Source organism: Camponotus floridanus, unplaced genomic scaffold, assembly GCF_003227725.1.
Source record: "Camponotus floridanus strain SB8 unplaced genomic scaffold, Cflo_v7.5 scaffold6, whole genome shotgun sequence".
Lineage (NCBI taxonomy): Eukaryota > Metazoa > Arthropoda > Insecta > Hymenoptera > Formicidae > Camponotus > Camponotus floridanus.
Window position 1 is genome coordinate 1,960,778 of NW_020229769.1, and position 13,733 is coordinate 1,974,510.

A 13,733-nucleotide genomic window follows, 5' to 3' on the forward strand; every position below is an offset into this window, starting at 1 on the left:
GTGTGAATCGATTCTCTTATTATATATATATAGACGCACGACACTGGATTCGTTTAACTTGTACAGATCGCTAAGATGGACCGTTGTTTTTTTCGTTACAGACGTATTGGAGAATTGCGGCTACGAAAATCGAGACGAGGGAGCGAGGGGCACTTAGCCCTTTGGCGAGCTCGAAGGATGCAGCTCCCAGGCGGGAGCACGAGAATTCCACCCGCGAGAGCACCGGCTTCCGTTCTGGATATCATCAACGGCAACAACATTGCAACGATTACCGGGTGTAAACGCATCAATAATAAAAGCAGCAGAAGCAGCGGTCCCGGTTACAACAATCATCGTAGTAAAAATAAGAAGCACGACAGCAGCGGATACAGATCCGATAACGAATCGACCCTTTCAAAAAAGACCCGCCATCCCGAGACGAAGGCGAACGGCCGACATCGAGTCACCGAACAGCAGCTTCAGTCGTTGGCGTCAGCTCCACGGCGGAAGGTGCGGGGCGAGGAATAGTGAAAAGAAGGCTCAGAAAAAGCGAGGAACGACGGAAGAAGAAGAAGAGGAGGCGCGAGAGAAGGAGAAGAAGGAGAAGAGGAGGAAGCAGGAGTTCGCAGGAAAAGAGAAGGGTGCCGACGTCGTCGTCGTCGTCGGCGGCGGCGGCGGAGAAAGCGGAGGAGGAAGCGGAGGAGGAGGAGGCGGCGGCGGCGGAGGAAACGGAAAACGAAGAGAAGGAGGAGAAGAAGATCGAGAAGGAGACGGCGAAGCCAAAGGAAGTGGAGAGGGGTGGTCGGTGGCAAACAAAGTGGGGAGTATTAGCTAGAAGGAACGCAGAGAAAGAGGCAGCTGTAGTAGGGGAGTCGAAGAGACTACACAGTGCAGAAGGCGAAGCAGTGCGCTAAGCCACGAGGGGCTATTCGAGTGAGAAGGGGAGGGGTGACAAGGAGCCCTGGCGGGGAGGGGACGCGGAGGCCTTTGGGGGGCCGACCAACCAGACGGCCGATGATGTCATCGGAGGAGGAGACCGAGTGTTTCGCCCTCTACGGAGCAACCACGGAAAGCAAGCAACAGCAACTTCTGAAGAAGCAGAAGCGCACCAGACAGCGCGTGGACGCCGGCGAGCCGCGCAACAGCTACTCGAGTATACCGAACTTTAGCTCTCGGCCATCCTTCCTCGGTGGTGGTCTCTACGGCTCGATCTTTAGTGGTAGCGGGCCACCCCCGCATCAGCAGCAGCCGCAACAACAGCAGCAACAGCAGCATCATCAGTCGCAATCGCAACAACAGCAACAACAGCTCCAGCAGCAGACTGGAGCGACTGGCAGTCAAAGTCATTTAGGTACAGCTACGACGGGTCCTACAACCCAGCAGCATTCCGCCCACGCGGCTTTCGGCTTCTTCGGGGCTCCGGGCTTCGGCCCCGCCAAGATGCTGAACGAGTTATTAGGACGGCAGGTCAAACAAGCCAGTGACGCTGGCGGATCACCGCCAGAGGGCGGTCACGGGATGACCGGTGCCGGCATGGATCCCGCCTCGAATCTACAACCGGGTGCCGTGGTTAATTGCGATGATCCCGCCACAGCCGATCTCACGCAGCACATGCTTCGCGACATGCTACTGCAGGGCCGCAAGCTCTCCGCTCTCGGTGTACAAGAGCAGCCCAACAATAACAACAGTATACATAATAACAACAATAATAACACTACCGCGGAATTACTTAAATCGCAGCATCAGCAGAGTCCCCAGCAGCATCAACAACAGAATAGTGATAGTGCGCGCAGTGGAACAGTGCAGAGTGGCGGGGAAGAGAGTGGTGATGGCAATAACGTCGTAAATAGCGCGAATCACAGTGACCGTGATACCGTGATGCCGGGTGATGCTGAAGATAGCGCTGAGGATGCTGCCTCCGCGGCACGCGCGATGGAAGAGGCTTTTGCCGAGGCTGGTATGGAGCCAGGGGCGAACTTGGACGGATCGGATTGCGAACAGAGCCTACCTCCTAGTCCAACAGCACCAAGGTCTGGTTCTGTCTCCGTTAAGGAAGAAATACAGGAGTCGCTAAATATCAAACGTAGCCCTAGTCACTCTCCTTGTCCGATCGTGCCAAAGACCGAGACGAATTCTCCGACAACGGAGATTAAACGCGCCCGCGTAGAAAACATTGTCAGCACGATGCGCAGTAGCCCGGCGCTTCAGCCCGCAACGGTAAACGGTTGTAAGAAGCGCAAGCTCTACCAACCTCAACAACAGACGGTGCATCATGTTATCCAGCATAGTGTCAATGATACCATGATGGATGATGACGATGAAAGCGAGGAGGAGGAAGACCCGACGACGATCAGACAGAAACGGGAGGAAAAAGATAATCTAAAGATTCAGTTAAAAATGTTACACGAGCAATTGGCGGAAATGCAACAAAAATACATGGAGCTTTCTAGTAGAATGGAACCAGATACAAGTGAGAGTGGCGGTGATGCACCACCCAGTCCTCCGCCTCAGCACCAACCGCAACCACCACCTAGACCGCCACGACCTCATCCACCGCCGTATAACGGCCTTCCAGCTCTTCCACCTGATCATCCCCATGCAGCAGCTGCCGCTATGTATCACATGGGGCATAAACTCTACTTCGAGCAGCAGCATGCTGCTCTCGAGAGAATGAAACAACATCAAGAAGCGGCCGCGAGGCAGCAGCAGCAGCAGCAGCAGCAGCAACAGCAGCAGCAGCAGCAGCAGCAGCAGCAACAACAGCAGCAGCAGCAGCAGCAACATCAACGACAAAATTCGCCACCGCCACCAAGCCAATCTCAACAAAGCCAGAACAACACTGGACCTCCAACGCCGCAAACGCCGCAGATGCAACCAGCCAATACGCCTATTCAACATAAAGACTTCCAAGAAAGGTTAAACGTCTTCAGGGGTGCCGCTGCGGCAGCCAGCTCATCTGGTCCTCATATCACCGGAGCTGATTTAGAAGGCTTAGCGGATATCTTGAAGACGGAAATAACCTCTTCATTAACCAACTTGATCGACAGTATCGTCGCGAGGTTCGTGCAACAGAGGAGGTTTATCGGTAAGCAGACCGAGGCAGCGCAGGCTGCCGCCGAGCAATTGAACAAGGACCTCCTTATGGCGAGTCAAATGCTCGAGAGAAAATCACCTAGGACGAAAGTAGTTGATAGAGGAGCGCCACAACCACCCGGTGGCCCAAACGGGCCACGGGGGCCCCTCAACGGTGGGCCCCCTCCTCCACAGCCCACGGGGTTCTCGCAAATCGGGTCCATAGGTGGTGTGCCCCATGGTCCTCATGCTGGCCCCACGGAAAACAATCTTAACCAGATGAATCAACTGCCCTCGCATGCAAGGCCGAGCGTTGGAATGTTTCAGACGCCAAAACCGCCGACGATATACGCCATGGCCTCCATGCAGGCGCAGCAGCAACAACAACACCAACAGCAGCACCAACAGCAGCGCGAACAGCAGCAAAGAGAGCATCAACAACGCGACCAATATTGCAATATGAGAAACGACGAGAGAGAAAACAGAGACTCGGAGCAAAACGAGGCCCTGTCACTTGTCATGACGCCGAAGAAAAAACGTCATAAGGTAAGCATATTACAATGTTTCAGATTTAATAAATTGATGTAAATTAAATATATTAATTTAATATAATTATATAAATTGTAAATATAAATTGATGTATTAATATGTATATAGATAAAATATACAATTTTAAATGCGTGTACATTAAAGATATTAATTTCAAGTCATTTAAAATATTATTTGCGAGATAATATAAATTAACATTTAAAATTACAGCGAGAAAATATAATTTTTCGATCTTATTTAATTACTTTTTATTTAATAAACTTAATTTATATAACTACGTAAATAGAATTAAATAATTAATCTAAAAATGGAAACTTGATAAGTCTGCCTAAAAAGAAATGCTAATTAGTACGCTTTACAGGTGACGGATACGAGAATTACTCCGAGGACGGTGTCGAGAATCCTAGCGCAAGAGGGAAACGGATCACAAGGAGGTAGTGATAGTCCCCCGCCTCCTCCACCACCGAGACCCTACCATGCGCCACCACCGATGCTGCCGGTGTCCCTGCCAACCAGCGTAGCGATACCAAATCCAAGTCTCCACGAGAGTCAAGTGTTCTCGCCCTATTCGCCGTTTTTCAACCCTCACGCGAGTCATCCTGGTCAAGTACCACCTCCGGGGCCACATCATTTACCCGCGAGTCCTCCGGGTGGCGGTGTAGAACTCAGGGATTCTCCTCCACTGCCCCATCCGCCGGCTATGTTGCATCCAGCTCTACTGGCAGCAGCTCAGCATGGCAGTCCGGATTACGGACACCTCAGGATGGACAGCAACGACCGAGCTAGCGACTGCAACTCCGGTGACATCACCTATGATGGAATTCAGCCTACAATATCCTTTACTAATACTTATATACTGAGAAGGATAGGTAATATTAAAATAATAATTAATATTCAGGGTAAAATAAATATTAATTGCTTTTCTTATTTTAAAAAAAGATTTACACATTATAATATTCAAATGAAAAAACTATCATGTTATCTAAAGATTATTTTTATAATTAAAAAGAATATATATAAAATAAGAAAAGAATATATTATTAGAAATAGCGGAGGGAAACGAGTAAGATGTTTAGGAGCCTTTTTTGTTTGTTTTTTTTTTTTTTTAGAAGAGAAGCGAAACTCGAAGAGTTTTGAATGTAGTGAGTTTTTGAGAGAAAAATAGAGAAACAGAAAGAGAAAGAGAAAGAGAGAGAGAGAGAGAGAGAAAAAGCTGAGAATGGCGTTCATTCGTTCACTAGAAGGCGGTTTGGAGCGAGGAAGCTCGGACGAATGTTAGATTAGTTTGCTACGGAGTTAGGCTAATGTTGGCTGCACCTACGAGTAGAGTTTGTCCGGCAACAACGCATCGAGCCAAAAGTTCTTTGCCTACCCGGCCCACCCTCGGCCTGCAGTCTCACCCAACTTCGCAAGCCAATAATCTGTCCCGCAATTTCGCAATTCAGCGTGAGCATTTCGCGAACTTCCCATCTCGAGCGTCTCCTCGACTTATCGTAGATAAGCTACTTTAGCTGGTTTCGGTGATACGAGCTTTCATAGTGTTAAATTCCTATGCATCACATTTTATTTACATTTACGCATCTCTCGCCTTTCAACTCACGTATAAAGAAAAAAATGTTTGATTCTATATTTACATATCAGTTATATTTTAAAGATATTAAATGTGTCCTTAATAGAATCAATTTCTCTTTGGAAATCAATTTTTAATTGAATTTATTAAAAACGAATTTATTTGATAAATTTTTTCATGTTCTTTAATAATTCGTCATAATTTCTGTTCATAAATAATTATAAATAATAATACAATATTTTCAAACATGATAACGATTAATTAAAACTTTATTGATTAGCGGGAAATAGGAAATTCAACTTTTATCGAACAATTGATTACACTAAAAATTTATAATAGTTTATCAGATTATATATAGTAAATTAGATACAGATAAAAAAAATCTCTTGAATTCATTTAAGAATTCATCAAGAATTCAATTAAATTATTCATGACATTTAAAATAGCCGCATTTTTGCATTTAATTAGTACAAATCCTTGGGAAGATCGAACAATTCGTCCGCTCGATTATCGTGCACGATCTACCGCATCGCGATTTGTTTCTGAGTTACCGAAAGAACGTGCAGAGCTCCGATGGCTTGCGAACGGGGAGAGCTCGCCTCGGTGCAGGGAAGAAAAAAAGGCGAGTGTCGTGCGCGCGGGCTTGTATGAGCGGCGATCGCCCGATGCAATGTCGGAACTGCATCGGCATGTTGGACCGGGTCGCTCGATCGGGTAGCGTGTGCCGTTCTTTGCCGCCTTTTTAGTCGGCCTTTGATGTAAAATCAATGGCGCATTTTTTTTCGCTCCCTCCTCTCTCTAGGGGTAGGTTAAGCGCGTCGTGCATCGCCGTGACACGATCTGCTGCTCCGCGCTCTTTTGGACGCATTCTAGTCTCGCGATTCACCCTAGCATTTGATGCACCCGAATATTATTGCCGGTTTATACACGTCTTTTATTCTTTCTAATTTTTTTCTTTCTTGAAAAGATTCATCCTGAGATTCAAACTCGAGATCAACGTAACGCAATTGTTTGTGCGCCGATGATCGATATACTTATACGTGTTATAAATAAATTAACTTGTCGTGGAAAGTATCGGAGTAGACCGCGAATTAATCGAATAAGATTGCATTGAAACCACATGTAGAGATCCTATTACCAATAAGAAGTCGGTAAGGCTTCTGCTGAGGATACCAATCATAGATCAAAACTTTGTAGAAAGAACCCTTCTACCCTTGCCGCAATTTATACGATTTCTAATCCGATTCGATACGAAAGAAAACACGATTATATTTGAGATACTCAGATGTCCAAGAAGCAAACCAATAGCTTTCTCTCTTCTCATTTTTCTCTTTTAATTTAATCTATTATTTTAAAATTGCAAGAAATCCTGCATATATACGTATTATTTGTGCATCGCAAAATGACTATTTCCTTAACCGCGGTGAACTCGTCGACGCTGACGCCGATGCATCTGAGGAAGGCGAAGCTGATGTTCTTCTGGGTCAGGTACCCGTCCTCGGCCGTCCTTAAGATGTACTTCCCCGACATCAAGTTCAACAAAAACAATACAGCGCAGCTGGTCAAGTGGTTCTCCAACTTCCGGTGAGTGATATACAATTCTGAATTTATAACAGTAATATAGCAAATAAATCTTTTCAAATTGGCTATTATCTTACGCGAGCGCAGCTAGTTTCTTGTATAATATTCTAAAAGAAAGGCAGATAAATAGTATTTTTCGATAAAATCGAAATGTGGTCGTAAACGAGAGACGCGGATTTATAGGCATTTTAATATTTGAACAAATAAATGTATTAAAACACTTTAGCAAGAGATTTCTTAAAATTGAAATTTTCTCAGAATGTAATTAATTCATGCCAATTTTCGATCTCATTTAAATCGGAAATTAACGAGATTGAATTATTTTCGGCACGCGATCTCTTGTACCGGATGGATAGCCGAATCCAAAGCGGAGCGGATGGTCATGTAGAAAATCCCGGAGAATTCGGCGGACAATTTACTCGCCACTCCCCTACGTAATCTCGAACATTTTCGATCTCGTTCGGTGCTCCCCCGAAAGAATGAAATCGTGGAAGACGTTTCTGATAACAGAGGTGCGTTTCGTATATGCAAACGAGAACGAGGTTTTCGAGGGATCGACCACTCCCTTTGCAGAAGCGGTCAGAGCCCAAGAGACGAGAGTCACGATGGGTGTGTCCGAATCTTAATTACCCTCTCTCGTAGCAGCTGGGGATAAGTAACGCTACCTACATAGCGGCAGGTATAGAAGCGCGTACAAGGCCGTAGGTACCGACACATAGTGTCCGGCAGGCATTAGCCTGATTATAATTAGGCTGAGTACAGTACAGATCCAAGATACAAGGCGGTCGAAGGTAGATCGCACGTGGCCCCGTCGTTACATTATTACCGCTTTCTTATCGCGAGATGTCCACTCTCATGAAAATCGTAAGTCCTCGCGCGCTCACCTTCGCGTATGCCGGCATCTCTATCACTTTCACGATTAACGATTGAAGAAAACTCCACGTGTGTTTCAGATATATCTTGCATAAAAACTACATGCGCGACGATAAATAAAATATAGGATAATGGTCGAGTTAATTACGATTTTTAACGTTACATCTTATTCCACTATTTAACTTGTCGAGCTTTTCCAACGATATCCTTCATCATGCTATAATGTCGAATGCAGAGCATAAATAATGCAGAGCATAAATAATGTAGAGCATAAATAGTATGTTGAAATAAATGAGATGTTGTACACGTAGAATCGAAAATCAGCCAAAAAATAAAAGGACTCTGTCTATTTTGGTAACGCGCTGTTTAATTATCGGTCTTCTGTGTAACTTTATTCATTGGGACTATTCAAAAGAGTGGAATCGAAGATAAAAGAGCAAGCGCGGTATGTTTGTGGAACTTTCAAACGTCCAGCGAAAATTGCACGCTCGTATTCGACGGTATGTACAAAGCTAATTACCGCTTCAGTATTTCGGTACATTTGGCCCGAGGGTTTCTTCGCCTTTTTCGCAATTTTATTTCTACCCGTCCGAAATATTTCTTAATGAGATTCACTCCGAGTTGCGTCTTGCACTCTAAAATATTGCCTGTTAAGATTTTTTAAATAAATAAAATAATTTCTTTCGTATAAATTTGGAAACTAAATTTACAAAATATATAGGATCGAATATGTCATGTGATATTACGTTATGTGATATGTCTTGCTTGATATATTATAACTGTTAATATGTTTTCTAAATGTAGAACATATTAGTCGTGATATACGTGCCGTAATATAATCAGAAATTTCCATTTATTTTTCTTATGAGAAGTAAATCTACCTGTATGTATATATCAATAATTTATATATATATATATATATATATATATATAAAATATATGCGTACACATTAGTCACATACACATTTAAAGTAACGTACTATTTATGAAATCAAATTTTTAATATCTTTCTTTTATGAGGATTTTAAAATAATTTAATTTGCATCATTCATTATTATTCGCTTCTGATTGAGATATGAAATTTATATTTTTATTTTATGAAGAAAGTTAATTGAAGAAAGAAAATTCGGAGATTTTACTTCTACTCGGAATTTTTTTCTTTCACTACTAATCACGTAAGGGGTTTGTCCGGACTTTTTCCTTCTTTTTCTCTACTAGTCATTGTCGCGCGTGCTCGATCTGATAGCCTAATGCACGGCTTCCTATGCGGAAATGCCTCGCTACATTATTCTACGCTACTACGTGCACGATCAACCCTCCATCCTTTTCCCACCCTAGATCATCGTTGTACTTTTGTCACGAGAATGGGCCGAGACCACCATCGCCGTCACCTGCTACGTCGATTATTATATCGTCGTCTCGTTCCTGGTATAAAATATACATATCGTCGATCAGAAACCTAAGTGCGTTCTTACTGATTGATCAATCTCCAACTATCGATTCGTGGTTATCAAAGGAATATGGTATAAGAGAAAAGAGTAGATAAAAATTCTTTTCTTAATTTTAATAATATAACTGGAATATTTGATTTTCTCCTAGTTACATTATTTATAAATTTACTTCACGTTTACGTTTAGCAAAAGAGAGAACAAAATTAGAATTATATTATTAACGTTTTGATAATTAAGAAATAAAAGTATATGACGCATAAAATACTCATCAGAGAATGATAAGAATATTTCATATATGACAAACGTAATTTTTATAAACATCACACAGAGAGAGAGAGAGAGAGCCTTATATATTAATGACTATGATTTTCGTAATCGCAACATTTATCTGATGACGTCACTTATCATTGTACATCCCCCGACATGCCAGATGCCGGAGAAAATCCGATTCGAGAAGAAACAGAAAGAAAGAAAGGAAAAAAAGAGGAATAAAACGAGAATCACAGAGTGATGGAAAAGGAGAGCGACAACGAGAGAGAGAAAGAGAGAGCAGGGCACACAAAGCGATCGTTCGCACCCTATTTTCTCACGCTCACGCTCGCGTCGAATCGAAAGCACGTCCGATATCTTACGGAGACTCGTTGACGTCGCGCGTACATCATCGGACCTGCTTATACCGACGATATTGACAGCCTTCGTTCGATGAAGCACGCCGTGGGGGATGATTGGGGTCGTCTGCGATCCAGGGTACGACGTGTGTGCGTGTTCATATCTGCACGTGTGTATGCGCGCGCGCGTACCCGTCTCTATCACCGCGCATCTCACCCCGTCTGTCCGTCTGTCTGTCGGCCTGACCGGCCGATCGGTCGGACGGTTCGCCCCCGCGTGAACGCGAAAAAGAGAAAGAAGAACGCGAGAAAAAGAGATGCGCGGGCGGACTCGGGTTCGTTCGTTATCAGATCCTATGGTAGGACACGCGACTGAGGTAGCGATAGATCCTATCTCCGCAGGATGGAAGAAATTTTATGTCGTATAATGGACACAACAGACCGCGCGCACACGACACGGTTCTGACGGACAGTGAATTCATTTCGCACGAAAAACCTGAGTCGCCTCGGAGTGAGAAATCGAGCAATGATTTTCCGCTTTTAAATACCGCATCGTTTCTCTTCGACGCTTAATACGATATTAATTTTTTTGCGAGATTGATATTTAATTTCGATATCCATAAAATAAAGAATATATATCCTTTTACGTGAGAGATTCGGATGCTTATTTGAAAAATAATTATCTTCCGTTGAGATACGATTCGGCAACGATTAAAGTTTTATTTGCGCAATTCTGATAAGTGCAAACAGCTCGTTAATCCGCCAAACATTTCTCAATAAGTATATTCAATCGAATAAACGTTAAAATATTTCCCTTATTTAGCGATAGTCGGATTTAATCCGGTTAGATATAAAGAGCATCTCCGGAAACTGCGAAGTGGAGGACAGCGATATCTTCGATAAAGAGAGACCTCCAAGTGGCGGTTGACGAGAAAACGCGAGCTAATGGCTCGGCCATGAGCGGAATAATATAATGTTGCGGAAAGAGCGAAAGGAACGGAGACAGTTGTGAGAGGGAGGAAAAGGTATACGATATAAATGAAGAATCGAAAGCTCTCTTGAGTAGTCGAATAATGAAGTCCACGATGAATTTACCCAGTCACGCTTTCAAGGGGCTGCTTATCGCCGCGAAATATTCGATAATTCTCTTCGGAAGGGGACGACCCCGGCGATGTTTTCTCTTTCTAATTCCTTCTTCGCCTCATTCTTATCAACCGACGATCGTTTCGTGGACGAACATTACCGTCTCGCTGCTCGTCCGTACAGCGAGGAGTCGGGGTAATGACGCGGTAATTTTCTAAACACAAATTTCCTTTTTCAACCCTTATCTCGCTGCCGTCGGACACGTGACCGGTCGTTAGCGTTCGCTCTCCTCCTTCGTGCGGTCTGTCCACGCGTTCTTAGTAACTACCGGCGCTGCCACGACACGCACCTCTCCCACGCTTCCGAGCAAAGCGCACCTTGCTTGTATCGAGCATGATCTTTTCACCTAGTGACATGCTATTATCGAGAGGCCGCCGCAGTGAGAATTTCTGGTACATACTTATATACTGGCATTTACGATCCAGGTAGCGATTACAAGCGACAGGATAAAAATGATAAACTTCTAGTCAAGGATAAACGTATTTTATTTTAGCTCCATGATCATTAATGGTAAAATCTATAAAATTGTTTTATTAACGTTTATTTTTAATACGTAATGGAACACGTAAAAAAAAAGATTTAGGTGCTCTAGATATTTGCGATTAGCTTTGCTATTTTAAGAATACATGAAAACATATTTAGATGCCCGAGATATTTATAACTGTCTTTTTGCTATCTTATATGCGATCTTACCATTAGATTTATTTTTAAAAAAGTCGAAAAAGCGACAATTATTTACAAAATAGGACAACTTTGGATAAAAAATGTTTATATTCTCTACTTCTGACAGTGGCTTGCGTAAGCTTTGACTCCACAAGATTACAACTAGGAGAATGGTGGTTTATTCAAGAACTCATCCAGTTGCTTGACGCAGGATTGGCGTGTGCGTGGGCGGCCGGTTGCCGGGCGTGTCATTTAGCGAGGAAGTCTAGACTCATACGACACGCGTATATACATGGATGATGTGAACACCGGGTCTCTCTTGCCGCGAGAAAAAATAAGCCGGTCGCGGCTACGAGCCAAAGGAAAGAACGGCAACGAGTGTAGAAAATCCGTGCCTTGAGACAGAGATGGAAGCATGTGTACTTTCCTAAGTGCATATATGCGTGTACGTGTATGTACCCTCGTATGCGAGGCAAGGGTGATTCTCAGCATCCTCCTGCGAGCCATTCACTGCGAGTTAAATCCATGAAAACATTCAGACCTTCCTCGCAATTACCGTCATCTCGTACCATTTCACAGCAGATTTTTTTCTTCTCATTTCTTTTACAAAATTTCTCGATATTAACGTCTTCGTTACGACAGCTTTTCTACCTGAGATATCATTTTCATCGGTTAAAAGGTGATCTCGTGAAACAGATAAAAAATTGCGAGCCTTTTTTCCATGTTGACTGTACACGCGGCTAAGTATTTGTAGATATACTTCTTGTGCAGTCGTACAGAAAGGAAAGGAAAAAGCTAATCGCGCGAGAGCGATCCTCGAAAGAAACAAGAGATTCTAAAAAAATGAGCAAGTAAAAATCCTTTGAGATGAAAGTTGCCGCGAGGTGGTAGGACCAGAAGAAATGCATCGAGATGAAGAAGTCGAGAAGGAAAACGTGGGAGAATAAAGAAAGGGGGTAGATAGTGGGTTGTATCTTGACTGCTCCGTTAATGAACAGAAGGAAACTTTAGTCTTTGACTGTTGGCCAGTTTTGCTGAGAGCGTTGCAGTCTTTTACAGGAAGAAAATGGAAACTGCATCTCTCGGTATTTACAAAAGAATATCCATGAAAGGATACATTATACATATATTATCCTGAAAGGATATATATTACATATCCTTTCATATATATACATATTATTATATGTTCATATTTTTTGACAATTAGCGTTTATATCTAAATTAATTCAAATGCACGTAATTAATAATATATAGATTAAAAAGGATGTTTTAGAAATTATTGGAAATTAACATATTGGAGAATTACAATTTGCTACCATAATTTTTCACTTAATTGTGCGTTTGATGCATTTTTTATCCAACATTTTTATCGTCTGTTTTATGTCTTGTGTCTTAAAATAATCAATTAATCATTATCGAATTATTATTTCTGTTTTCCTAAAGCTTAGTTTGCAAATATTCAAGAATCTATTTCGATAAATCAGAAACACGTTTTTGATTGTCCATATGCATGACAGTTTTATACAATATGTCAACTTTCATCAGCGTATCAATAAATGTTGCACGCTGAAAATTGTTTCAAAGAGCTTATATATCATTAAGCTATACGAAATCATATATTATTAATATAATCAAAAATATTTATATTTTATAGTTTAATCTGATTTATTTATTATACATATATTATATAACATTGAACTGCATAGACGTATATATGTGGAAAAAGGCATAAGAGACTTTTAAAGCGAATCCAATATAAGCGAATGTCACATTCATAATTTCTTAAATATATACATATTTAATATTAAGCAATATAAATTTAATATAAAATTATACATAAAATATTTAAAAAAGCTTTTTGTGTGTGAATAATAATTATCATCTTATGTATTATTTTTTTATTATTGTTGCGTGACATTTTTTATTAATATCACTATGAAACTTTATTAATCGTTAGGAAATCGCGATTCCGAAAAAGATATAAGAGAGATTATAAGAGAGTCGATTTTCCGAAGAACAATAACTCGGTTCGTTATTGTAGATGTAAACGAAAAGACCTGCACCGAGCAAACCACCACATACGTGATGGTTGTGCGCGTAAACGGCAGTCACTTAATTAAAAATTACTTAATTACGTTCTTGGCACTAATTAGGTACGCTTGGTTCTCTCTTAGCCGTGCGCCACGACTACCTCGCCACATCTACCTCCTTCTCACCCGCTCTCTGCCCATCTCGCTCCTACTT

The 13,733-nt window shown here is 42.3% G+C and overlaps 2 protein-coding genes across 7 annotated transcripts in view; both read left to right on the forward strand.

Annotated features, from left to right (window-relative positions):
• Nucleotides 1–385, forward strand: part of LOC105252032 — a 99,202-nt gene extending 98,817 nt beyond the window's left edge. For 2 of the 3 annotated variants that reach the window (XM_011259204.3, XM_025413095.1), the window contains exon 6: nucleotides 102–385. In XM_011259204.3, the coding sequence (XP_011257506.1) occupies nucleotides 102–281 (180 nt within the window). In that variant the 3' untranslated portion in view covers nucleotides 282–385. The remainder of the gene's footprint in view (nucleotides 1–101) is intronic. The other variant, XR_003123471.1, reaches the window with a different exon arrangement.
• A 564-nt stretch (nucleotides 386–949) lies between these two features.
• LOC105252033 (homeobox protein prospero) overlaps nucleotides 950–13,733 on the forward strand; it is a 29,365-nt gene continuing 16,581 nt past the window's right edge. For 2 of the 4 annotated variants that reach the window (XM_025413094.1, XM_025413093.1), the window contains exons 1-3: nucleotides 950–3,597; nucleotides 3,950–4,432; nucleotides 6,600–6,754. In XM_025413094.1, coding sequence (XP_025268879.1) covers nucleotides 994–3,597; nucleotides 3,950–4,432; nucleotides 6,600–6,754 — 3,242 coding nt within the window. In that variant the 5' untranslated portion in view covers nucleotides 950–993. The remainder of the gene's footprint in view (nucleotides 3,598–3,949; nucleotides 4,433–6,599; nucleotides 6,755–13,733) is intronic. The other 2 variants (XM_025413092.1, XM_011259205.3) reach the window with 1 other exon arrangement.